Raw genomic sequence first — 27905 nt, 5'->3', positions numbered from 1 at the left:
TTTATTGTATTATTTTTTTTGTTAGAGAACACGAATGAAACAATCTTAGTCCCTAACTTGTGAAGACAGACATTTGTTCCCCATGATACACATTACATAAGCTAGTCTTAATTCCGTATTCATTAGATCTTTCTGTATTCTAAATTAATTAAAAGGATCACTTAATATGATTACAGGGGGAAAACACAAAATATATTCGCAATATTTTCACAGGTGCAACCGGATTATTGCAAATTCCAATGATATTTTGCGATAGATACTTTCAAAATAATCGTGTAAAATTGTATTTTATAGGCAGCCCTTTTTGTCTGAAGTGTTTGCAAAAGTCAACCATGAGTCCAAGGCTTCGTATAGCTCACAACAGTTCACGTTGTGGGCACAAAACATAAGCAAAAAAAAGAGAAAATGTATTTCTCATTGTTCAGATTTTTTTTCATAATGTCCTGTTGGTTTTCAATGTGATGGCACTTTGAGTGGCAGATCTGTACCAGTAAGGTGCCACGTATGTACAAAAACATACTTGGAACATTTTTTTACTCTTAGCTGCTTCACTCAAATAATCAAACTAAAGTGCCACCTCTCCCATGATGTGTGTGTACGGGTTGTGCCGTGTGCCGTCTTCGATGCCTCACGTTTCGCTCCACGTGCCGATACTGAAGCTCCCGGTGCGATGAGTGAAACGTCGGACAAACGACACACGGGTACAACCCGACAGCAGGTCATCGGGGAACACGACAACACAACTCCGGAAAGCCCACGTGGCAAGGTGGCGACCGTTCATTGCAACAACAACAAAACTTGCATTCTGGTAGCAGGTAGAAAAGATAAAAAGGATCTCCTGGGTTCATACTCTGAGGTTTTTTCGGTAATGTCACGTAGGTGAAAGTAAATAAATGAATAATAAAAGATAAATAATAACAATTATAGAAGAAATAATAGAAATAAAATAATAAATCACGACGTTACTTGATACAGCAATCGTGCTGTGACGGTTCCACCTGAAGACGGAAGCTTGTGTTGCCTCTGAAACGTGGTGATTTATTATTTTATTTATATTATTTCTTCTATTATTTGCAATAATAAATCTTTTATTATTTATTTATTTTTACCTACGTCACTTTACCGAAAAAACCTAAGAGTATGAATCCTTGCAGTCACGAAAGCTTCAAATCTAGGATCTCCTGGGTGTCTTGGTTTAATCGGATTAGACTGTGCATTTAAATGGCGAGACACTTTGTTTTGACTGTAGGCTGTAAAACACAAAGCCACTTTTTTATCGGATTAAGTCAATAAAATAGTTTGTTGTTATGGAAGACTAGCAAACTGGCTTTCGTGGCGCTTTTGAAGATCAAAAACATTCGCTCCATATTGACATCCTCCCTTGATCAATAACATTTCACGTCTAACCTGTCAGGTTGGCGACAGCAAAACGTTATCGGCAGTTCGATACAAAGGGCAGTGCAACTCACGATGACCGATTCGGTTGAACACTAAGCGAGGGGAATGACACAAAATGTAAGTGGCACCGATGATTGGTAACTATGATTGGTAATTCACAGATTTTTCTTCATTGCAGGCTGTCGTACACCAGCTTGGCTGCAACAGCATCCTCCACTGCCAGCCCTGCACACACCAAAGTTATAGATTTGCAAAAGGTAAAGGAGTAGCTCACGCCACTGCTGGCGGAAGGATCTCCACGAGAGGAAGCTCGAGACCAGGGGTGCCCAACCCCCGGGTCGCTGACAGGTACCGGTCCGTGGCCTGTTAGGAACCGGGCCGCACAGCAGGAGGTGAGAGCGGTGAGTCCGCGCGTGGCCTGCCCCCATTATTTTATTTACCACTTCCATCCGCGCCTCTTTCCCGCTCCGCGCACTTGTTTTAGTCACAGTTTTGGTGAGCCCACAAGCCAACCCCTAGCCAAAATGAGTAAAAAACAAACGTCGCTGGAGAGCTTCTTTGAAAAGGGGGAAAGACCCAATGATGAACACCCGCACCCCCCCCCCCCCCACCCCGGTCCGTGAAAAAATTGTCTTCCACGAAACCGGTCCCTGGTGCCAAAAAGGTTGGGGACCGCTGCTCTAGACGGTATTTGGCCTACCCGTCCATGCTGACCAGACGTCTTGGAAGAGGTTTCAGTACCCACACTTGACCCCACTATACGTGTCCTGCCCATCGACTGTGGTTGTTAATACCACTGGGTGGGCACAGGTAGAAGGATTTAACGGACATGCCCCCCCCTCCCAACCCGTTGTTTAAACTGCCACGCTGGAAGATGAAATTGAACTTGTGACCTCTGGATTGCTGTGCAGTGTGCTAGCCATTAAACCACGGCAGCTCTCTTACAGATTTCGTAGAACAACAAAATACGGTGAACTCACGGGGAGTGCATAACACTGGTCAAGACACTTTTTCTGGCATAAGGTATTCCAACGGTTTTAAGGTAATTTTGGGGTGCTGATTCCAAATCTGGCATCAGTTTTTGTCTATCACATAAAAACTGCAGAAGAAAAATATTAAATAAATGTGGATATCTACATAAAATGATATTAAAAACACACTATCCTAAAAATACAGCACAATATTTTAACACTAAAGCAGTCACTGATTCGCAACAACTTGCAATCATAAGTGACAAGAGTTAATTTCGGGTAAAATCAATGAAAATGGGGTATGCCGATAGCATAAAAATGAGATGTGATAGAGCAAATCTGAGATCAGATTTGGAATCAGCACCCTGAAATTAGTCTAAAACAACTACAAAAGTCCAGGCCAGAAAAAAAAAAAATTTTGTTGTTGACAAGTCTAATTCATGGGCATAGGCCAGAGAGAATGGAAGGTGGACCCAGTAGACATTCCAACGTTAGTCCAACGTCGGCACGTGGTTGGAACCATTGGACAAAAGTTGGCGCAACATTGGCCCCGACATTCCTTGTTAAGTAAGGATATGAGATTACATGTAGGCGAGGTATAAACAGTGGATGGCTTAAAAACTATTTAGGGATGTACTGCCTCTTGCAAGTGCACTGGTGGAAGGCCTCCTCACCTGTGATGTCAGTTTGTTTGCACATACTTCACCACGAATGTCACTGTGCGTTTGTGAAAGAGGACCCAGAACTGGTGGTATATCACTCGCCACCGATGTTTATCATCACCGGGATTTCGACTTGGTCTGTTTGTTTGTTTGGGAGGCCCTCACTTTCGCCTTTAGAATGGCGCCACGCGTTATTTACAACGCGGTTATACAAATGACGTTAAGGGTGCGAATGGAAGTTGGGGGGATTTACAGATTGAGCAACGCGACGAGACTGGCAGAGGAGAGAGAACGACAGCACTCCATGCCATCGTTTTGACATCGGAGGTACATCGAGGGCCTCTAGTGGTGTGCATAGCTTCCAGCAGTAGCAACAGGAGCAGCAACAGCAACGCTTTGTACCGTTCCTGTGTTGCGACTTGACCACTCGCACACAAATCCGTGTCCTCGTGCTCAACCCTAGGCTGCATTAGGGCTCATCTGTATTGCCAAGCCCTGAGCTTGGTGTTGGGAATTCCACATTCTAATAGCAGGGTCCAGTCTTAACATTGTACAACTTCTGTTTCTAGTTGTTAAACAAAGTTAAGGTTATGTTGAGCCAATATGCCACCGATTGCCACCCCACACACCATCGCTGACTGCACAGTCAACAACCCAACCACCAAGGTCTGTTCTCACAGTCTCCCACCGTCTGGCTGCAGGTCTTCTCCACGTTTAGTGATCTCTGAGTGCCACTCCAAATGCCTGTCTCTGCAGTCGGGCCCTCTTCCATCCTGCACATATACGTCGGCCATCGCAACCTCCTAATTACATACACCGTCTTCTTGTCACCTGTTTTAACATTAGATTATTTGCCTGCTATACATTTGCACGTGATAAGCCACTTCGCTGACCTATCAATTGTGGCCAGGCCGCTTCTGAAAAAGATATAGCTTAGTGGGCCTTATCTGCTAAAAATAATAAAGTTGAATAGTTTATATTATCAACTTTCACGTTACCATATCCTCCCATGAAACCTATAACAAGAAGCATCTAAATACAAAGGTAAAGTCATACCTGTCAACCCCTTATCAGTGCCCTACCTTATTACAGACCAATTCAAACGGTATTGGTCACCCCGTGCCCTTATAATTCTCAATGTTCATCCTACAAAGTCCCATCACAAGGGAGAAACACTAATAAATAGACCAATAGAAAATGTGCCCGTAATGAAACGGCTATATACCGTATGGACTTGAAAACTCAATTTCCATGTACAAGAATACGGATAAACTGTATGGGTTGACAGGTATGTAAAGTATCATGCCATAATGTAGCTTTACTTCCATGAAAAACATTTTAATGTCCAGTTCTCTGACTCCACGATGCTTTGTTACTTTAGCAAATGCTTTACAAATGAAAGATATAAAACTGAAAGCGTATAAGTAAATATGGGAGAGTCCCTGACTTATGAACGGATTCCGTTCCTGAAACCCACTCGTAAGTCGAACGGTTTGTAAGTCGGAACAATAATGTATTATACGTATATGTAAATGCCCATATGATCAGTGTAATAAAATGTGTTACTGTTCAACAAAAACGGGAAGCATTGTTAAACTCATAAAAATATATATATTGTACATTTGCATATAATAGTGAGATAAATACTGTATCGTAAATAAAGCATTAAAATAAAGTAACATGAAAAGAAAAAAAATCTGTTTCATTTTCACCTACCTTGAGTCCTGATGCTGGTCTGAATGGGTGTAATGAGTCCCCACAATTGCTCACACACACACATGGGGGGACAAAGATCTCCCGTACAGCCTTAAGAGACTGCTTGGGCAAGTGCTGTTAGCAAGCACTAATGAAGGCCGACACGGCCAGCACCATGCCTGGTTGCCTTTGTCTCCTGAGTGGCGATGTTCACGCATCACAACCAGGTACTCATTTCAGGTTGAGTCGACCTAGGGGAGGCCCAGGACCGGTTCAGATAATCGTCACTGGTGTTGGCCGTGAGCAGGAATCAAACTCGGGTCCACGGGTTCGTAGCGCAGCGCACAAACCACTGCTCCACCGCTCCCCCCGTACAGACACACACTTTCAGACACACGTATGTTCACGCGCAAACACACACCCAAATACTCACTCCCAGCGGGATGCTGGGACACAGTATATCTCGCGCAGGATCGCTCTGCTGAACAAAATAGTTCCGCGGTTCGGTTTGCAATAGCGAGTTCGCGTTCACACATCCGATGGTTAAAAAATGAACATCTATGGAAGCTCGTTCGTAAGTGTGGATGTTCGTAAGTCTGGCGTTTGTAAGTCGGGGACTGCCTGTAAACAGATGATCAAACATGAAAAAATTAACCCGTAAAAACAAAGTTTTTCATTATAAATCCTTTATATGCGTGGCGACTAGAGTCCTCTCGTCCTCTGGCTTGAGATGGCTGCCACCTATGGGTCAGATGATTGTCTGCCACCATTAAGCAATTGGTAATTAAATATTTAAATTTTTTCCCTAAACAGTGTACAATTTTAGAGAAAATTTTTTTCACGAAAAGTAATTGTCACGCACAACGAATCTGTGTGGAAAATGTCAGCTCGATTGGATCACGGGAAGTGGGTTAAAAAACGACCGAAAGATTTGCACGGTCGTAAGCAAGCAAGCAAGCATGCAAGCACACAAGCAAGTGAACTTAATATAAAGGATTTAAAAAAGTGATACTCGTTTTAATTGACCTCAGAGGGACAGTGCGCTGAGTTAACTGCTAAGCGGAATTTTGAATTCACAAATTTGCAATTGCCGGTTAAGTTGCCTTTGCAATATGGAACATTACATAACCTACACTTGAAGCTCAGCATTAAATAAAAATCCTATACATCTCCTTAGCCACTTCAAAATCCTACCGCTAACATATGGCCCATTACCCTAAACGTTACAAGGTAATGTGATTGCCACTGATAATGGGGATGAAAGTAATTTCGGCCACTGCCAACACAAGTCCTTGAAATGTAATTAGAAATTATACAAAATGCTCGAAATTCAAGCGCTCACATTTAAAATAGGACGTGCTTATTACACATCGGATTAACATAACCGTGATCAAAGAACATTTAATGTACGCCTAGACCAGCAACATAAATTGTGCTGAACTCTCATTAATGCAAAATAAGGGGTTGGCGTATATTATGGCAGCGCATAATGTACTGATGTTCTATCATGTACGCGCGTCCATTCATTCGGTTATTCGTTACCACCCCTCCATTATACCAGGGCCTCGTTGGAAAACTCAATGAACCATTAAAACCTCAATATGACCTGAGATGAAACACTGTCAGAGACAAACACACTCCGCGATTAACAAACACTTGATGTAAAGGCCACATATTTGTCCGTGCCTGTATATGTTTCGATACAGTAATTAATTTACACCTTTGCCAATCCACTGCTGAATGAAGGCCTCCTCAACGCCAAGTCGTTCATGGGGGTTGCTTGATCGTACTTCACCGCTCAACCAGCATTAGCGGTGGCCAGGAATCGAAAGTGGGTTGCCGGGTTCACAGCGCAGTGCGCTAACCATAAAACGTATCAAGCTGAAACCCCAATCACGTGAACCGTTGTCGAAGACGATTATTGCACCATCAGATGGTGGCGTCTAATGGGTTCGGAAATGAGACCCGTGCAGTGGAGGAATCTGGTGCGATATGATATATCTGTGATATTATATGATCCATTATCTGGCCGCGTCAATGCTGGAGCAGAGTGGACGACCTTTAACTGAAAACGTACGTGTTCATATCCAGGTAAGGGTTTGACTGAGCTCATTATTTATCATACAATGACGATTAACACTTTGTGGGAAGTCGACAGTGGATGTTATGTGTAGATAAGGGCTCCTGCAAGAGGAAAACTAAATTTGTACCACTGACTTTGGTCTGCCAAAAAATATTAGTATGTTCCAGTGGGCTTTTGAAGCGGGGAGACTTGACTTTTTTAAATTTGACTTTTTGTGTATGTGTCTTTACACACTCCCTGCTTCTGTCAAATTGGACACACAGTTCAGGTTTCAAACGGAGGAATGTCCGAACAAAACCCACAAGTGTACAGTCAAATTCACGTGGGATTTTTAAAATGATTGCCATCAACCACCTCCATCATGGCACACCGCGTTGTTAATTACTGAGATAACTACTTTCCAATATGTATGTGGAGACACAGAACAGAGTTGTCGCTTACGTTTAATTTGATTGCTCTGGCCAACAATGTTCAATAACCCAGCACCATTTGTTTGACAAGAATGACTGCCGATGAGACCAGGTATATCCGTTTGCTTTGCTTATTGGAGACAGAAAATGGCGTTTTGCTTTGACATACTTTCCTTGAGTCGGTTTTTCAAACATCACTAGAATTTGCCATCACGCCTGATGCTAAAATGCAGCGTTAAAGGTGGGCTCGAGAAATGCTCCACAAACGGCAAGATGAGGAGTAATGGGTGTGTGTGGATTTCAGTTAAGAGTGGGCCCTGGGAAATCCTTGCCTTGTGACCTCTTAACGACCACCACCTGAGCAAGGGCATTGAACTCACCTTGTGATTTAAACACCGTGGTCTTCTCTCGATGAGCGGGTTTGGAGCCATTAATCACTTCTCCCAGCTCGGCAAAAATGTTGGCCTGCACCGACGCAATACGGCAAGGGCGTTTCACAGTGTTCAGCCGAAAATATTTAATAAACCCGTTAGCCTTACTCGGTAAAATAAAGTCACGTAACTACATTACCAAAGTGATACAACTCAGTGTTGATATGTGAAATCTATCCTATGGGGGGATTGTCACGTAAAAAGGACAGCCCTTTGTCAATACACTGCAGGAGAAAGGCCTCTCTACATGCCGTGTCAGTCACGAAGTTTGTTTTGCCCATATTTCACCACATTGGTCAGTATGGGGTGGTCATGAATGGGCCAGCTAGTTCATATATCATGAATCGATTGAATCGGAATCTTAATTTATTCTAGAGGAATCCGATGAACGATGAAGCTCTTTTTCACAGATGTGCAGTTGGGGTGGGTCCGCAAAAGGGCAAACTAGAGAGAAGGTAGGCAAGTCACTAAATCATTAAAGAAAAATAGATAAAGTATATATGTACAGATTGCATAAGTATGTAAACTCCTGTAGATTTTTCAACACGAAATACAAGCTTGGGCAAAGGAGAAAAACAACAACAACAAAAGCGGTCCCAAACCATACCAAGACAACACACAGTCCCTCAATTAGATTGCACATTAAATTTTAACTTTCGATGCATGGTCAAGGACCAAAGTTACAAATCACATTTGCAAATGTGATTAAACCCGACACTAATCACACGCTTCAGGATATATTTTGAAGGAAGATTTACGGCATTCAGGGAAGAAACAAGGTTGTTTCCAAAATGTCGGTGCTCGTTCATCGCTGGCAGCAGCGATAGGCGAGTGATGAGTTGACGACTGACCGCTGCTGGTGAGTGAGTGGAGCGATCACCAATCACTCCAGTGTGGGCAACGCTAGTGTTGCGGTTAGCGCTATGCTACGAACCCAGCGACCCGAGTTCGATTCCCGCTCACGACCAACACCAGTGATGCTTATCTGAATGGGTCCTGGGCCTCTCATAGGCCGACTCAGCCTGAAATCAATATCTGGTGCTGTTGGTGAACAAAGGCAGCCCGGTGTGGCACTGGCCACCCACCCCCTCGTGTGCCATGCCACCCTTCATAGGTGCTCACTAACGGCATTTGTCCCAACAGTCTAATAATGCGAAATGGGGCGGGGTGGAGGGGGGGATCTTTGGCTTTAGAGGTGACCGCTGAGAGCCGTATACCCCGCTGAGAATGATGTCGCCAGACTCCCGGCTCGCTGCCTCTCGGCAGTCGACGTAAATCACGGCGCTCTTCATCAGGTCGTCGTCCACCTCCCGCGAAGTCGGTCCGTTCGCTCCCACCACTGGGATAAAGAGTAAATAAATCGTTCAATGCGGCTTCTTAAACTCTACCGAGATTGTCTCTCTCGCAGAGCACCGCTGAGCACAATCCTCTATCAGATGTGATCTATCCGCCTCCTCAAGCCATCACAATCCCCTTATGGTCACGGGACGCAACAACACATCTGGCTCCGATTCACAAGCTGAACTCATCGTTCCAGTTCCTGAGTGGAAACTTCTACATAGTTCTACAAATATTGGACATTTCATATTTGATTGATACAGTGTAACACACCGGTACAGAATTCCCTACTCAGCGAGAGTTGTGTCAAAGCATGTTTGGATGTTGGAGCACTGCGGCAGAGCGCTTGACTCGCAGGCAGTTGCAAAATTAAATCCTCTTTGCAAGTAGGCTCAGCTCATCACTTCTCTGGGTCACTAAAGTGAGTACCACTTTGTGTAATCTCCTTCACTGGCTTAAGGCCACAAATGGTGATGAGCTCGATGCTATGTGTGCTTAAAAATGTAAACTTTGGATAATTATATGGATAATAGTAATTTATCTTATTCGGGAATACTTTGACTTAAGTCTCCAGACCCTCACCATTGGACCCTTTTCATAAGTTTAGGTGCTCAACTTTATATCACAAGGCACAAACTCATCCATGAATAACAATTTTCCACTGGTTAGTTCCTTGCCAATGCCGAGCCAGAACCAAACCGTGATACGCTGACCTCACAAGACATCTGAATCTGGCTCAGAGCCAAGTATGGCTAGGGGCAGGGTTAACAATAATTTCCATCGTACGTTGCGTGCACAAGTTCGAAACATTCAAACACCCAACGCCACTTTGTCATTGCGCGCGGCTTCAGCTGGCACGATTCATTTTTAAATCCTTTATATTAAGTTCGCTTGCTTGCTTGCTTACGACCGTGCAAATCTTTCGGTCGTTTTTTAACCCACTTCCCGTGATCCAATCGAGCTGACATTTTGCACACAGACTCGTTGTGCAAGACAATTAATGTTCGTGAAAATTTCAAAAATGTTACACTGTTTATGGTAAACAAATTAAATATTTAATTACCAATTGCTTAATACTGGCAGACAATCATCTGACCCATAGGTGGCAGCCATCTCAAGCTAGAGGACGAGAAGACTCTAGCCGCCACGCATATAAAGGATTTATAGTGAAAAACTTTGTTTTTACGGGTTATACTTATTCCATCTTGCGGTGGAAAAAATAACCTGGGCCATGCTGGGGCTGGCTCAGCGCGGCCTTTAACGACGGCTCGGTCGTGCAGTGGAAAAGCGGCAAGGGGAACGAGAGACGGGCCGACCCCCCCCCCCCGGTCGCACGCCCCCTCCTTCACCCAGAGCCGGACCTAGACCTTTGGGGGCCCTAAGCAAAATTTGGTTGGAGGCCCCTTTGACCGTTTTAAGTAAGGCCTAAAGAAAAGCAATGACTACCTTATAACTATACAGTACATATTATATCTACTATGTTATTTTTAAAATTTTTAGTTTATCAAATTCTGTTTTAATTTTTCACCCGCTAGCTAGCAGTGACTCTAGGGGGGGCCTCTTGCTGGCCACGGGGCCCTTTGCAATTGCAAGGGTCGCTTAGTGGTTTGGCCGGCTCTGCCTTCACCATTGACCAGTGCTCCGGGCTTGACCCAGGCTCCGCGGAGAACGGGGTCCGTCGCCAGGGTGACCGTGACGATAACGTCGGCGCCTCGAGCCGCCTCCTCGGCGGAGCGGTGCGGTGTCACGGCGCCCCCGGCAGCGCCGGCGAAGCGCTCGGCACTCTGCCACGTGCGGCTCCACACGCGCACCTGCGGCAGAGGGCAAACGGGCAGAGGAGGTGGCCCACCACCACCCACACAGAATCAACGACCACATCGTAGGCCGTCCATAAATGACGTCACGCGATTTTGGACGATTTTTGACCCCCCCCCCCCCCCATCGTCACATGGCGTCACAAAAAGTCAGACCCCCCACCCACCTCAAATATGACGTCACAAAGCTTTGCCCCCCCCCCAAAAAAAAATATGCTTCAAATCGCTTTAAACTATTGTCATTGTAGTGCGTATTTAATGTGGCGCTGCACTCTAATGTTGTAGGAGAAACATTTATTAAAAATCTATTTAATTAAGTAGAACGTGTTGTCTATATTTATTTAAAGTTGCGCATTTTTACGTGACGTCACATTTCTCAAACCCTCCCCCCCTCGTCAACCATCGTCACAAATGTCTGACCCCCCTCCCCACCCAGGTGTGTGACGTCATTTATGGACGGCCCCTGAGCTTGGTTTGAGATAAGATTTCTCGCAGCTCCAACTAAGAGTAGGATGTTTTTTTGGAGAAAAAATAATACTGCTTTTATCGCCTTTTTGTGGAACATCACGTAGGTCCCCCGTTAAGAATTAGTGCATGAGCCCGTAGCAGATGCTTCGCTCGTTGGTTACTCCGTGAGGTGGCGTAAACTTCAGTAGTTCCAATGTAATAATGTGGCCGACAAAAGTGAATTATGTGAAAACTACAAGGGCCGTCCATAAATGACGTCACGCACCGAGGGGGGGAGGGGTCAGACATTTGTGACGATGTGTGGTGAAGGGGAGGGGGGGTTTGAGAAATGTGACGTCACATCAAAATGTGCAACTTTAAATACATATAGACAACACGCTCTACTTAATTAAATAGACTTTTAAATAAATGTTTTCTCCTACAACATCAGAGTGCAGCGCCACATTAAATACGCACTACAATGACAATAGTTTAAAGCGATTTGAAGCATGTTTGATTTATTTTTTGGGAGGGGTGGGGGCAGAGCTTTGTGACGTCATATTTGAGGGGGGGTCTGACTTTTTGTGACGCCGTGTAACGAGGGGGGGGGGGGGGGTCAAAAATCGTCCAAAATCGCGTGACGTCATTTATGGACGGCCCCACAGTGATCAGCCGTAAAAATAAATAAGCTAGGTTTTTCTACCTCAATTGGCACCGATGTCTGCTCTGGCCCATTGACTATCTTGGCAGCTGACCCCACATCCTGGCTCCTGAAGGCGTGTGGCCGTGCCCATCACTGTTCAGCGGCGCATGTGGAAACAGAGGTCATTCTTTTTCTCCAACTATTTTCGTGCATTATCATTATGTGGTCGAGCAATCAAACCGATAGCTGGTAGAGTGATCGATTGCTTAATTGAAAAAATCATCTTCTTGGTTCTTTCGGTAAAGTCACGTAGAAGGGAAATAATAAAATTATAAAAATTTAACATAATAAAATAATTCTCACGACGTTTCGGCCACAACGCAAGCAGCCGTCCTCAGGTGAAGACCAGGTCTGTCGGGGAGACAGCGTCTGAATGAAACACCACCACACTTGGAGCGTATATTTAAGCTGGGTTGGAAGGGGAAGAGCGCCTTGACAAAATCATTTGCATATCAAGAGGAATTTAGATGAGTCCCTGCAGTCACGAAAGCTTTAAATCGAAATTTAAGTCATTCTTTTTCTCCAACTATTTTCGTACATTCTCATTATGTGGTCGAGCAATCAAACCGATAGCTGGTAGAGTGATCGATTGCTTCATTGAAAAAATCATCTTCTTGGTTCTTTCGGTAAAGTCACGTAGAAGGGAAATAATAAAATAATAAAAATTAAACATAATAAAATAATTCTCACGACGTTTCGGCCACAACGCAAGCAGCCGTCCTCAGGTGAAGACCAGGTCTGTCGGGGAGACGGCGTCTGAAAAAATAATCTCTGCTTTTTATTTTAAATTGGCCTGTAGCTACCCCAAATTGCTGGGCAAAGGTCCTCCCAATCGTTTCCCACACTCACTGCTGCCGACCTCCTCCTCAACAAGCAGCGTTTCCTCGTCTCGCCAGCTCTTGTTCTGGCATCCTCTGTTCCTTTTCCCATCGAGTGGTGTCCAGTCTCTTGTCGGTGTTGCCCATCAGTCATCCGTTAAGTACTTCCACACGGCCTGCCCATTTACATTTTAACAATTTTTGCCCCGATAATTAACGCCTGTCACTCGTGTAATTCCGCTCACTGTATGAATTATGATTCTGCCTCGTCTTGTTACGTTCAACAGAGGCTTTATTCCATGGCTCTTTGACCCACTGCACTTGTAGTTTTTTTTTTCACGCGTTGATACAAATATCACGGTACATTGTAAATGTAATGTAGACTTTATTTGACCAGAAAATGGCGTGTGTTCATAATGAATACTTCCCTAAGTAAATATCGACCGGCTCATATCCCCTTGTCCACGGGGGTTTATGTTTACTCATAGAGCGAGCATCTCCTGTCAGCCAAATAGGGAGACAATATTCCGAGAAAGGGGATGTGAGGGGCCAAGAGTTATTTTTTTTAAATCACGAGTCATCGGTAATTGGAGGTGGATTACTTTTTAAAAGTATCCATCCGAATGCCGTGCATATACTTGCAACGTGATGCATTCGCAGTGACACGGTCATTGCGCACTGAAGAGAGAATGCCAGTCATTATTGAATCCATTCACTCTCCATTCCACCGTTTTGAACACACTTGACAGTCATCATCGTTTCGATGCGACAGATGATGGTGATGATGAGACTTGGTGGCATTACTCACGAGAGTCTGTCATTGTACGATAACCAAGCTCCCCATGCGAGCAGTACAGTCCCTTCCCTTCACGCTTGCCAGCGTTCAGACGTCCCTTTGCTGAGTGAGCGGCGATCTCTTTTCTAACAGCCACGCGGCTAATAACCGGCAAGTGAGCGATGAATTAAAAAGTAACACGGGGAAGCCGAAGCGATTAGCTGAGGGGCAGCGGTTCAACTGCAGGGGACAATGCTGCTGTCAAATCCCCAAGGTCCAATCGTAACGTATTATCGCACATCTCGCAATCATCAGCAAACAAGGCTTAATCAAGGTCTCGTAGGGCAGTTGATGTATATTGTAATTGGGAAAGTCCAAAAGGCCAATGGGTTTCCAGCAATGTTCCTCCTTCAAATTAATCTTGGCTAGGCCACCTTATAAACCAAATACAAACACGTGTTAGGCACGGCATTGCCATGTGACCACGGAATTACACTGCGGAGCTCTGCAAGTTCTTGCTCATGCCACTACGGGTGAAAGGGCCTCCACTACAGGAAGCTCGAGAGAGTAGTTAGGCCTACTCCACCACGCTGGCCCTATTTCTTAACTTTTTTGGAAAAGGTGGGCCTACCAACCATTTACACCGACCACACGTGACCTGCCGATTGAATAACTGCAGGCAGATGGGGGGGAAAACTTAAGAAACTTGCGCCATTGTTTCATCTGCCGCCCTGGGAGCAGGTTTCAGTTCAGACACCTCAACTCTGTTTATCGCTGTAAACGTTGCTTCTCACATTTCCAGTGGAGATGACAGAGTGAGCTGTGCGAGAAAAACCATCGTGCAGAGGAAGCGACAGCCACATTCAAATTAAACATGCATTTCCAAGCTCGTCGGATGGGTTCTCCACTGTGTGTCATCACAGGCACTATAATCAGAGTTCCGGAGTGATGGTGCAATGGTTAGCATATTGCGCTACGAAGCCAGCAACCTGAGTTCCTTTGCAGGTTGAACTAAAGTTGATGAAGAGGGGAGGAGGCCTGGGACCGGTTCAGGAATCACTCGCTACTATTGATAGCTGTGGCCAAGAATTGGACCTCACCTCACTGGGTTTGTAGTGTAGTAAGCTAACCATTACCCTACCGCTCCACCCGAATATAGTGAATGACATAGTTGAGTGATGATGGTGATGACGACGAGGATGATGGTGATGATGATGAATCCTACAGCATTGTCATCGGTGCAATGACAGCAGTGGAGGACGATTGGCTTGTGCTCTGCTGTAGAATTCAACCGAGTTGCTACAATGCTTGACGAAAATGAAAAATGTAGAATTATAGACAAACCTCATCGAAGTGAAACATCTGCATGAGGACTTGGTAGTGGCTGTGAGCCTGAGCCCCAGCCCCCAAGATGCACAAGATTCGGGATTCAGGAGGCGACAGATACTGCAGGACACATGCGGGTTAACAATCAATTAAAAACTATTACACTGAGCTATGTAGCTCTTTTTCAGAAGCGAACTGGCCACAAATGATCGCTCAACGAAGTGGCTTAGAGGCCGTCCATAAATTACGTCACGCGATTTTTGACGATTTTTGACCCCCCCCCCCCCCCTCGTCACACGGCGTTACAAAAAGTCAGACCCTCCCTCAAATATGACGTCACAAAGCTCTGCCCCCCCCCCCAAATAAAACATGTTTCAAATCGCTTTAAACTATTGTCATTTTAATGCGTATTGAATGTGGCGCTGCACTCTGATGTTGTAGGAGAAAACATTTATTAAAAATATATTAAATTAAGTAGAACGTGTTGTCTATATTTATTTAAAGTTGCGCATTTTGATGTGACGTCACATTTCTCACCCCCCCCCCCTCGTCACACATCGTCACAAATGTCTGACACCCCCCCCCCTCCCTAGGTGCGTGACGTCATTTATGGACGGCTCCCCTATTCATGTGGAAATTTATAGCACCCAAATACTCTAAACGCGTGTTTACAAATGTAGAGGGGAAAACCGGATAAAAATCCACGCGACCACAGGGAGAACACGCAAACTCAAAATATACAGCAGGCGTCAGGGTCGGGATAGCATCCACGACCTCCTGTATACCAGGCGAGGTAGCTAACATCTCACCACCTTGGCGCCTAATACACATTTACCGCACACACAATGTATGAATATAAACGTAAGTTATTGTATCATTCAGGAACACTTTAGGCTCAGGTGATTATTGATAATCCAATTATGTAACTTCATGTATACATATAAAACAGGTTTATAGGATAATGGAGTTGTCACATTGCCATAAATTGTCAAAGATGTCAATGTAGTTCGGAAATGGGTGACATATTCGCAAGATGGCTCTTTACCTTGAATATCTTAATTTAGCAACATGTAACACGTAAGTAAAGACGTGTTAAATAGGACAAATGTTGAAAATTATATCGTGTTATTATTGACCTTTTCATATTCATGTTACAACAATTTACAAAAGTGCAAACTGTAGTTTTTACAAAATTAAATTGTCATATCCATTGTTTCGGCAATTTATGGGTAACTTTCCATTGTTAATTTGCATAACATCTAAAAAGGAATACTTAACTTTGTACATTCTGGCAGATGGTGAGCCTTCACGATCTCCCACAGGCACTGTGAGATGTCAGCCGATTGAACCCTTGCAATCTGTCTCGCCAGGTGAAGCTTGTGCTGTCCACTACTCATAGCAGCGGAAGTTATCAATGTGCTTGGAGCCTTGCACTAATTACTTGTACTAGTAATACTTTTATAATATGAAATATTTACCCTGAATGCCTTCATAAGTCTGAAAATTCATTTTTCAGAATAACTTTCTTTGGAATGAGTCATTTTCATATATCTGTAATGGTGTTTAGTGTGTTGTTTTGTGTTTAGTTTGTTGTCCTTCCCCCGCTCCTCCAATTAGCACGGTTTGGCTACGTATGATGCGAAATAATTTAAACATACGTACATATATGTCATAATTTTAAACATATCATATACAGATTTTACTCCCTGAACCTTGACCTGGTTATGAATACAGTCCACCTATTCATCCAATAATTTATTTCACATGTGGCTAGAAACTAGTTTCCTAATTAAGCTCTTGCATATAAAAGGATACGCTAGTTGACTTATATCCATATCATGGATCCCAAGTTTGGATAACCTTGCTCAATTCACGAAATGTATTACCAATTACCTATTAAAATTGTAATCATTCTGTTTGTAGCTAGCCGCTGGACGTAAATGGACTTGTGCTCCAGCAATCATGTTTTTTGTTAAGCTAAAGCCCACTTGCTGTACTGCCTGCTACAGGAACCTTATACTGGTAGGAACCTCCTGGTTACACCAGCCCACAGGGGATTATTGTGTCTGTCCATCCGTCGTGCATCCAAAAATGGGAGAGGTGGGGCTGGGTGGAGAAGGGAAGGTGGGGAGGGGCTGGGTGGGGAGGGGAGGGTGGGGAGGGGCTGGGTGGGGAGGGAGGGTGGGGCTGGGTGGGGGGGTGGGAGGGGTGGGGCTGGGTGGGAAGGGGCTGGTCACCCCGTGGTGCCCTTATAAAACTCAACGTTTAATCTACTCACGCCGGCTTGTGGCTGCCCTCACAAAGTCGGCCATATTTGCGGAATACACCACGCCGCCGTTGACCCTGGCCATTGACCGAGCAACCCAACGTTCCTACCAGCTCCCTCCGCAGGAATGTGTTTCCCCAGCAAATGCCTATGTCCTGAACACCCACTGGTCCATACCTGCATGATCCACCAAACCCACCATCAAGCTGCTGGATGTACACAACTCAAACAACGGAGGTGATGGCGTGTGTTGTTAAAGCGTTACCTTGGTAGCTATGGCAGACACAGCGGCTGTTCTCATATCCGTAATGATTCTCCCATCCATGATCTAGGAAAGAGCAGAACATCCACCATGTATCTACCCGAAAGACACATGGAAGAAGCACAACCTTGCAGTGAAGGTGCACATGTTCGTACTATGCTCATCTCGGTTCACTAATTGAATGTCTGGACCAGTCATTCATAGCCAATTCGTGAACTAATAATAACAACTAATGCAGGTCAGATGGGATTCAGCCTCCTCAAATTATTTGTTCAACAGTGTGTGTGTGTGATGTTTTTTTCCTTCCCCTTCATGACAGTAATGGGGGTGGTGTTGAAAGCTGCTTTATTGTTGGTGTATAAATTTGTTTTGTGGTAACATACTTTTAAACTTCCTTAGGCCACCAATCATCTTTGCAGCACAGAATAACTCTTCTGGTTGGGATGTTAGTCAGTTCTTCTCTCATACTCTTTGGTTCTTTCGGTAAAGTCACGTGACTTTACCGAAAGAACCAAAGAGTATAGATCCAAGTAGTTACGAAAACTTCAAATCTAGATTGATCTTTTCTGAGCTTGTGGAAAACATTCCATTCGCCAGGATTTCTAAGAAGACTGGGAACAGTGTATTCATCATGATAGAATCAGGCATTCGTAGTCCTGAACTTTATCAATTTATATTTTAAGAGGAAGGGCTGACTGCTTTTACGTGGCTTACCTGCATAATGGAATTACAGGGTATCAAGGAATCAGAATAGGAGCAATGACCAATGCTCATTTTTCTCAACAGCAAATTCATAACTACAGTGGGGTGACAGTCCATCTCAGGTTTTCACAATTGTTGGTGACACATGCAGGTGGTTAAATGTAATCTCTGCAATGTCAAATGTCCACATAAAGCACCAGTACTCAGCAATTGTCCCCAAACTGGTCGTGATGGAAAATTTACATGGAATAAATCTTGTCATCTTCTGGCAGAGGAAGATATGATAAATTCGCTTCCATTTCGTTGCACTTTTTGAAATCATCTTCCCGAAACTGTGAGGCCCCCAACGATGGATGTCACCCTATCGAATAGTGTTGCCACCCGGCCAGGTTTTTACAAAATATTTCCTTTTTTTAAAGTAGCCGTCTTGGGAAATCTAGAAATTTTAAAGCTCCTGGTTTGTCAGTTGCATAATATTACACCACTCAAGATAATAGATTTGCATGGAGTTAAAACTAATTTAGTATTTTACCAGGTAAGGCCCACTGAGCTACAAAGCTAGCTTTGATGAAGCAACCTGGCCACAAATGAAAGATAGCTCAACGAAGTGGCTTATCACGTGGACATTTTTAGCAGCCAAACACTAACATTCTCTCCATTTTCAGCACTGTGAGATAATATTCTTTCACGTTACGTCCCCGTTTTTTTTTGTACCTCAGAGTTAGCAAAACCCGACCGCGACGCAGGAAGCTGCTGCCTACTCACTCAGCAAGTCGACAGCAAACGTAGCAAAAAACAAACACCCAATAATGCCAGGGAGGTACGCACAGCACGCAGGGAGCCGTTGGCTGGGTCGAGCAGCAGGATTGTGGCCTGGTGGGTGGGAAAGGGCCCCCCGGCGTTGCCGCTGTAAGATGTGACGAGCTTTGTGGCTAGTGCCTCGTCGCCGGCGCTGTAGGCCGGCATCACCAGCAGACAGCTGAAATCAGCCGAAAAGATATTGAGCGATTAGACTCACCACAGCACACAGGGACAATTTCAAAGCAGCGGTCCATTAGGTTATTGCACATAAGTGTGGCTGATTAATTTTGTGGAACCTTACCCACGATGCATTTCTTGTGTTAAAATCTTTCTGTTCACGTTTAATTTGAACCAGTTTATACTTTGATTTTAAAGGTTTATTATGCTGTTCAACGCTCATTATTGGGAACACTTTATATGTAAATACAAAACTTGATTTGGCAATGTTCTGAACATTTGTCACTTTTCTCAGAGCACAGAGTGAAACGTACGATGATCAAATGTGAGCCAATTGTGCCACCCATACGGACCGCATCACCGGCACCTCACTCAGGGATACCACATGTCCTACTTTTCCCTCTGGATCATCCTCTTTTTGACACCACTATCTTGGAAAATCTGTAAGTGCTCCCAGAACCTTAAGAGCCCCCATTTTTGTCAGTTACCTAAACATCCACCACTCATAGCGCAGTGCACATACATTTAGCTCTCTCCCCTTCTGGCATTGTGAGATATATAAACGGTTTCTCTACTAATTTATTTCATTTACGATGTATTAATTTTTAAAGCGATACATTCGCTGCGTGCAGTTAGTCTTTATTTTGCTCAGTCAGTATAATCCGCTGAGGTCGTGATGGGCTTACTTGCTTGCGTGCTTGCTTGCTTGCGACCGTGCAAATCTTTCGGTCGTTTTTTAACACACTTCCCGTGATCCAATCGAGCTGACATTTTCCACACAGACTCGTTGTGCGTGATAATTAATTTTCGTGAAATTTTTTTCTCCAAAATTTTACGCTGTTTAGGGAAAAATAAATAAATATTTAATTACCAATTGCTTAATGCTGGCAGACAATCATCTGACCCATAGGTGGCAGCCATCTCAAGCCAGAGGACGAGAAGACTCTAGCCGCCACGCATATAAAGGATTTATAGTGAAAAACTTAGTTTTTACGGGTTAATTTTTTTTTTCTATTCTTGTACTTCTATACTCCTGTACTGTTCCCGTTCTGTTGTAATGTGCACCGATGACTTCTTTACTGAGGGCAATATTGCACATATCCGCACCTCTGATTAGCACCATTGGCTACCGCGACATACATATCACAGTGCTTTTGCATTTCGAAAGTTGGCAACCATTGTCTCACCCCGAATGTGGGCTGACAGGCACGATGGCTCGCAGTGGCTGGACCACGCCACCGGCTGCTCCCAGCGAGAACCGGCCCAGCGCCACCTCTAGACGGGCCACCAGTGCATCATAGCGCAGCACGCTCTGCACCTGCTCCGCTCCAATGTAAGTCGGCAGGTCTGCCATGCCGTCCTAGGGTTCAAACGCCACCGAGCATGGGATGAGTTGTTCATACGTTCACTTGCGTGCCACTGTGGCTACGAAATGCAAACCACAGACCACGGTAACTTCGCACTGCCCCAGATATGAATGGCGAGGCGGTGTTGGTGAGTGTACCTGCATTTCACTAATTCTCAGATAACGAAACTGAATGTGAACATCACTTACATCGGCCATACGAAAGAACAAGGATGGAAACGCCTAATGCATCGAGAGATGAGCTATGGCATCTCAAGAAGAGAAAATGCATTCAAAACTCACTACCCTAAAAGTCGCACATGGTCACGTATAGTGAGTGTGGGTACGACCACCTCTTCCAAGAAATCTGGCCAAATGCCCTCTAGAGGGCGTCTATTTTTCTCTCGCTCGTGGAGGCCCTTCTGCCCACAGTGGTTTGAGTAAATTACTATCAGAACTATTTTTTTGTACATTTAATATTTGCAGGTAAGGCCCACTGAGCTATATAGCTCGTTTTTATGAAGCAACCTGGCCACAAATTAAAGATAGCTCAACCAAGTGGCTTATTATGTGGAAATGTATAGCAGCCAAATCCTTTAAACCCATGTTTCTGAATGTCAAGGGAAATACCAGAAGACCCAGAGAAAAATCCACACGGCCACGGGGAGAGAGACATGTAAACTCCAAATATACAGGCATCAGGGTCGAGATTGAACCCACAACCTCCTGTATACTCGGCGAGGTAGCTAATATCTCGCCACCGCGGCACCCCAAATAATTGCAAGGCTGTACTAGTTTATCATGTGGTACGGTGCAAGCCATAAGGCATGTCACAGATCACTGCCGAATACAACACACGTACTGTAGTGGAACAAGCGCATGCTGCGGAATGGCTTACAAATTCAATACAATGGTAGCCGGTTAAAGTTTTTACACACAATACGGACGAAGAAGTACTGTACATGATAATAAATCCAATTCTGCAAAAAAGCTAAGGACACATGTAGGTTTACTCACGGGGCTTGAGCAGTATAGAGCAAGTTCACAGAATCAGCTTTCCTTGACAAGAATGACGCTAACCAAAACAGTCTCTAACATACGCGGTGGACTTGCTAGTTTACATTACAAACATCTCAGTCTGCGTACAAGTCCAGCACTCGAGCCACCGCGAATAAGTGTACAGTACATTGATAATAAACGTTTGAGGCGCTACTCTTGCACCAATGTACACAGCGACCGAAGCCACACGTCATGCTGTGTGGCCTGGCAATTCCATGACACGACATGCATATTACCTGTCTCATGGAGTAGACTGCACAACGCACAAGCCGCACTGCAGGTTGCAACACTTCTCTTTAAGCTTATTCCCTTGCACTGTTAATACTTTGCCTCCCGTCCTCTCTTTCCCAAACTCTTAGAAGAAAATATCTCAATTCAAGAAACGTGTTACACTCTTATCTATTACCCATTCGATAGCGCCACTAGTTGGGCATGTGCTAAACTGTGTATTTAGTTTTTGAATAACATATCTTACTTATGAATTGTTCTTAAAATTAGCAGCACTAATGAGACATCTAATTCATTTTTAAATAAGTATATAGCTATTCCACCTGGCGTGAGAGATTGCCCTTTTACATAGGCAGTAGTGACCTATTCATGTGTGACATTTAGAACATCTCGTCTGCAAACTTATTTGGTTCTGGAGTACTGTATATGATTTTGTTTGCTATAGAGCTCTGCATTCAGAAACTAAACTGCCTGAAGGTTTCTGTCAAATGCAATTAGTTTCATCACCTAAAATTACAATTTAGTTTAAACCCATTATTTATATCAAGGTGACGAATTCGGTAATATATTTATATCAACAAATTCTGAGAATGAACGCATCGTTTAGTTTCATTATAGTATGCTAGAATCAATGCATTGTTTAGTTTCATTATAATATGCTAGAATCAATACCTTATCTAGTTTCATTACATTTTCGACGTATTATTACATGACAACTTCTTGAATGCATGAGAATAGGTTTTCCCCTTTTTTCTGGCAACAAAACAGGTGTTAAGATGTGCAAACACCAAACTGAAACCTTTTACAATAAATCATGTCTGCATTAACCACAATACTTGTGGTCAGAATGCAAACAAAAAACATACTCTGATAATATATGCATTGTCTTTGAAACTGATTGGTCCACACCAGAGACAGCTTTCTTTTGAGCCTCGTCTCAAAACGGTGTTAGACCAGAGGACGCCAAAAATACTTTCCTTTTGGGCCAATGTGCATTCTTGAATGCACGTTGACCCAAGTGGAAAGGCATGCAATCAGTGTAGTTTTAAAAGACCCAGAACAGCACAAACTGTTGGGAAGGCAGGGAGTGGGGTGAGGGGGATGAATAAAAATATAATCTGTAACGCGCACAATATTTCAACTCAGAGGCACGGAGCCAAGTACGAATAACATTGAGTTATTAAATCCATCAATAACATTGCCTTCAAAGGAATAGAATGTACCGTAGAATAGTATAATACTGTAATATGCGATATTTTGGTTAAATGTCCCTTCGTAGCACTGAGATTAAGAAGGGCTACTGGGCAAAAGGTCAATTATATATGTTTTCTGGAGGGCAATGTCATGAAATAATCTGCCGAGACTAAAGTGGGGGTGGGGAGGATAGGAATCCAAAACTCTCTGACAAGGTTAGGACGTCTTCACAGCCAAAGCCACTGATGCCACGACATTTCGCTATCGCTTCATTCCGCTCGATCTCACAGATTCAGTCAGCATCCGACATTCAGTCTGATGTCAAGGCTGTTTTACACTGCCTCCATACAACCAGAAGTGTCACGGATGTCTACGGAACGCTGTGTAAACACTACCTTCTCATTCCTATCAAGCCATGTGTCCCGAAATTGAGTTATGAATCTTCATCAGTCTCCGTGAGAGTCAATGAGTCTTAATGCTGAGTCTTATTGGATAATGCCCTCTGGCAGCCTGAAGCGATACTCGTCCATCCTGCATGCAAGATCCACCCGTCTTGCTTGACCATACTTCTCCATGCAGGGGGAGGGCAATGATCGGTGCAGACGTTAATTGCCACTTGTTATAGATGTAGCCGGAAAATCCAATTTAGGTTGCAAGGTTCATAGTTTGGTGCGCTAAGCACTGCGCCACCCGTTGCACCCAAAGATGCAATCATAACGTTACACTGGCCACGTTAGAGTGTGCAAGCAATTTTGCAATCTTACAGATTGATGACACGTTTACAATCATAAGACAGTATAAGTACAGTCCCCGGTTCGCACACATACATCGCCAAACATAGGGAAAATTCGTTCACCCCACATTGGCCAGAAACTCAATACAGTTGTAAGCATTCGTGGTATGTAGATTCAAACCCGAAAGGCCAGTGGAAAACTAAGGCTTTTGAAAACTCACTCGTCCGTCATTGGAACCTCATTTGCCAGTAAAAAAATATGATAATTGTTTTTTTACCCTTTAATCTGGCAACAAAACTGACACCTTTTTTTTACAAGGAGTCATGTTTGCATAGCCCACAATACCTGCAGTCATAATGCAAACAAAAAACATAACTCTGATAAGAACAGTGCATACATTATCAGAGTTATGTTTTTGTTAGCATTATGAGAGCAGCCAGGGTCAGGATGACCTTTGGGGTAATTCCGTTGGGGTAAACAAGGGGGGAGGTGGACCGGAATTCAAAAAGACCGGTCTCTGCCAATCATCGAGGGTTCTTCTGGAGAATGTTCTGGAAGGGGTCGCGAGGGATATATAAGTCGGGCAAAACGAGCCCGAGGCGCAGTATGCCGAAGACAGAAGACAAGAGAAGCTAAAGCCAGACTCCGCTAAGCTAGTTAAGATTATTCTATGTGGACCTGGGTAGGCTAGGATAGGGTCGCTAGGGGCAAGCAACAGTCCGTACGTCGGCACGTTTGACCCCCCCGGGGCTGCCGTGGTGTCGACCCGCTGAGACAGCGAGACACGGAAGCCGAGAGGGGTGAGGAAAGGAGAGTAGAGAATCGGATAGGGAAGGAGAGTAGGGAATAGGATAGGGACACGGCGAGTGAGGCAGCGAACGAGAGACGGACAGCGGTCATCGGCTTGACTAAAACAAGTGTTATATAAACAAACTGTAATGATCAAGACAAGAAGTCGTCCGCCTTTATTTACAACCCTACACGTATAACGTGCCAGACATAATAATAACCTTGGGCCCTTTTCACAGGCTTCTTCTGTCTGTCTGCCTGCAAACAAACAACAAAAACAACACACTCGTTGCGTAAACGCTTACACGCACCGAGATTTTAAAACGTTTCGTTAAAAGCCAAAAAAATACACGACCTTTGCTCTCCCCCAGAGTAGCACTCAAAGCCAACCGGGCTGTGAGGTTTTGCGAAGTTATTTAGCTTGTTTTTCCTTCTGCAACTCGCTCGGTCGCGGACATAAACTTTGAACACGTCAAGGCAAGAGAGAGAGAGTGAGAGAGCTGAGTGGAATGCAATGAGTGGTCTGTACCAACGCCCTGCTTTGCCTCGTGGGGTGCCTGGGCACCGTCACCAAATGTTTGGCACACGCTGTGGTACAACGTTGCCCAATGTGGCAATCGCAGCGTTTTCTTGGTTCTTTCGGTAAAGTCACGTAGAAGGCTGCTTGCGTTGTAGCCGAAACGTCGTGAGAATTATTTTATTTTATTATGTTTTATTTTTATTATTTTATTACTTCCCTTCTACGTGACTTTACCGAAAGAACCAAGAAGATGAATCCCTGCAGTCACGAAAGCTTTAAATCGAAATTTTATTATGTTTTATTTTTATTATTTTATTACTTCCCTTCTACGTGACTTTACCGAAAGAACCAAGAAGATGAATCCCTGCAGTCACGAAAGCTTTAAATCGAAATTTAAATCGCAGCGTTGTTAATTGTGCATCTATTTTGCGAATGGGCATATTTCGGACCGAGTGTTTTTTTTTTACGGGACACAGCGCTATGCAAAGGGTGAATAGTCATCATTATTAAATCAAGGGCACAAATCAAAGTCCATAAATGACGTCACGCGATTTTGGACGATTTTTGACCCCCCCCCCCCCCTATCGTCGCACGACGTCACAAAAAGTCAGACCCCCCCCCTTCAAATATGACGTCACAAAGCTCTGCCCCCCCCCCCCCAAAAAAAATAAAAAACATGCTTCAAAACGTTTTAAACTCTTGTCATTGTAGTGCGTATTTAATGTGGCGCTGCACTGATGTTGTAGGAGAAAACATTTCTTTAAAAGTCTATTTAATTAAGTAGAACGTGTTGTCTATATTTATTAAAGTTGCGCATTTTGATGTGACGTCACATTTCTCAAACCCCCCTCCCCCCCTCGTCACAAATGTCTGACCCTCCCCCCCTAGGTGCGTGACGTCATTTATGGACGGCCCCATTGCCCAACGTGGCAATCGCAGCGTTGTTAATTGTGCATCTATTCTGCGAATGGGCATATTTCGGACTGAGTGTTTTTTTTTTACAGGACACAGCGCTGTGCAAGGGGTGAATAGTCATCATTATTATTAAATCAAGGGCACACTGAAAGGTGCTCATTGAAATGCACTTCATTCATGCGTTGACGAGAAAAGAGTCCGTCCATAAATGACGTCACTCACCTAGGGGGGTCAGACATTTGTGACGCACAAGAGACATTGCACGTTTAACAGCAACAATCATAATAAACTCGGGTTGATATCTCAATGGTTGTATTTAAAAAACAATTCCGATGTAATACATTAAACAACAATTGAGATAGATCCTTCAACCTGAACACCTCTGGCATCGAGAGAAATTTGGAGGAAATCCTCTAGCCTGAACACTTCGTATGATTTGAGAGGAATCTGGAGGGAAATCCTCCAGCCTGAACACCTCCTCTGACACTGACAGGAATCTGGAGGGAAATCCTTCAGCCTGAACACCTCCTTTGACACTGAGAGGAATGTGGAGAGAAATCCTCTAGCATGAACACCTCCTCTGACATTGAGAGGAATCTGGAGGGAAATCCTCTAGCATGAACAGCTCCTCTGACACTGAGAGGAATCTGGAGTGAAATCCTCCACCCTAAACACCTCCTTTGACACTGAGAGGAATCTGGTGGGAAATCCTCTAGTATGAACACCTCCTCTGACACTGAGAAGAATCTGGAGGGAAATCCTCCAGCCTGAACACCTCCTTTGACACTGAGAGGAATCTGGTGGGAAATCCTCTAGTATGAACACCTCCTTTGACACTGTGAGGAATCTGGAGGGAAATCCTCTAGCATGAACACCTCCTCTGACACTAAGAGGAATCTGGAGGGAAATCCTCTAGCCTGAACACCTCCTTTGACACTGAGAGGAATCTGGAGGGAAACCCTCTGACACTGAGAGGAATCTGGAGGGAAATCCTCTAGCATGAACACCTCCTTTGACACTGACAGGAATCTGGAGGGAAATCCTCTAGCATGAACACCTCCTTTGACACTGTGAGGAATCTGGAGGGAAATCCTCTGACACTGAGAGGAATCTGGAGGGAAATCCTCTAGCATGAACACCTCCTATGACACTGACAGGAATCTGGAGGGAAATCCTTCAGCCTGAACACCTCCTTTGACACTGAGAGGAATGTGGAGAGAAATCCTCTAGCATGAACACCTCCTCTGACATTGAGAGGAATCTGGAGGGAAATCCTCTAGCATGAACAGCTCCTCTGACACTGAGAGGAATCTGGAGTGAAATCCTCCAGCCTAAACACCTCCTTTGACACTGAGAGGAATCTGGTGGGAAATCCTCTAGTATGAACACCTCCTCTGACATTGAGAGGAATCTGGAGGGAAATCCTCTAGCATGAACACCTCCTCTGACACTCAGAGGAATGTGGAGGGAAATCCTCTAGCATGAACACCTCCTCTGAAACTGAGAATTTGGAGGGAAATCCTCTGACACTGAGAGGAATCTGGAGGGAAATCCTCTAGCATGAACACCTCCTATGACACTGACAGGAATCTGGAGGGAAATCCTTCAGCCTGAACACCTCCTTTGACACTGAGAGGAATGTGGAGAGAAATCCTCTAGCATGAACACCTCCTCTGACATTGAGAGGAATCTGGAGGGAAATCCTCTAGCATGAACAGCTCCTCTGACACTGAGAGGAATCTGGAGTGAAATCCTCCAGCCTAAACACCTCCTTTGACACTGAGAGGAATCTGGTAGGAAATCCTCTAGTATGAACACCTCCTCTGACACTGAGAAGAATCTGGAGGGAAATCCTCCAGACTGAACACCTCCTTTGACACTGAGAGGAATCTGGTGGGAAATCCTCTAGTATGAACACCTCCTTTGACACTGTGAGGAATCTGGAGGGAAATCCTCTAGCATGAACACCTCCTCTGACACTAAGAGGAATCTGGAGGGAAATCCTCTAGCCTGAACACCTCCTTTGACACTGAGAGGAATCT

At 44.3% G+C, this 27905-nt stretch overlaps 1 protein-coding gene across 3 annotated transcripts; it reads right to left on the bottom strand.

Annotated features, from left to right (window-relative positions):
- On the bottom strand, positions 1–25062 carry CRYM (crystallin mu). Of its 3 annotated transcripts, none has more exons than XM_061556276.1 (9): positions 24784–25058; positions 20267–20439; positions 18930–19080; positions 17403–17465; positions 14890–14991; positions 10616–10799; positions 8868–8989; positions 7600–7684; positions 1–1623 (listed from the first exon to the last, which is right to left on the bottom strand). In XM_061556276.1, the coding sequence occupies exons 2-9, from the start codon at positions 20431–20433 to the stop codon at positions 1568–1570; spliced, it is 930 nt and encodes a 309-aa protein (XP_061412260.1). In that variant the 5' UTR covers positions 20434–20439; positions 24784–25058; the 3' UTR covers positions 1–1567. The 3 variants fall into 3 exon arrangements, with proteins under 3 accessions (XP_061412260.1, XP_061412270.1, XP_061412279.1); XM_061556286.1 differs by lacking the exon at positions 24784–25058 and adding an exon at positions 21442–21627; XM_061556295.1 differs by lacking the exon at positions 14890–14991 and having other exon boundaries at positions 24784–25062.
- Positions 25063–27905: the final 2843 nt, after the last annotated feature.

This window comes from Lethenteron reissneri, chromosome 3, assembly GCF_015708825.2.
Source record: "Lethenteron reissneri isolate LAM-NWPU_2019-01 chromosome 3, ASM1570882v1, whole genome shotgun sequence".
In the NCBI taxonomy this organism is placed as follows: Eukaryota; Metazoa; Chordata; class Hyperoartia; order Petromyzontiformes; family Petromyzontidae; genus Lethenteron; species Lethenteron reissneri.
Note: the sequence above shows the minus strand (reverse complement) of the source record. Positions and strands in the feature narration are given on the sequence as shown.

Coding starts and splice junctions, on each gene's coding strand:
- CRYM (XM_061556276.1), bottom strand. CDS start 20,433: ATGGCAGACCTGCCGACTTACATTGGAGCGGAGCAGGTGCAGAGCGTG. Junction 19,081..20,266: donor CCTGTCAGCCCACATTCGGG/GTGAGACAATGG, acceptor GGCTGATTTCAG/CTGTCTGCTGGTGATGCCGG. Junction 10,800..14,889: donor AGATGTTTCACTTCGATGAG/GTTTGTCTATAA, acceptor CCTCTGCCGCAG/GTGCGCGTGTGGAGCCGCAC.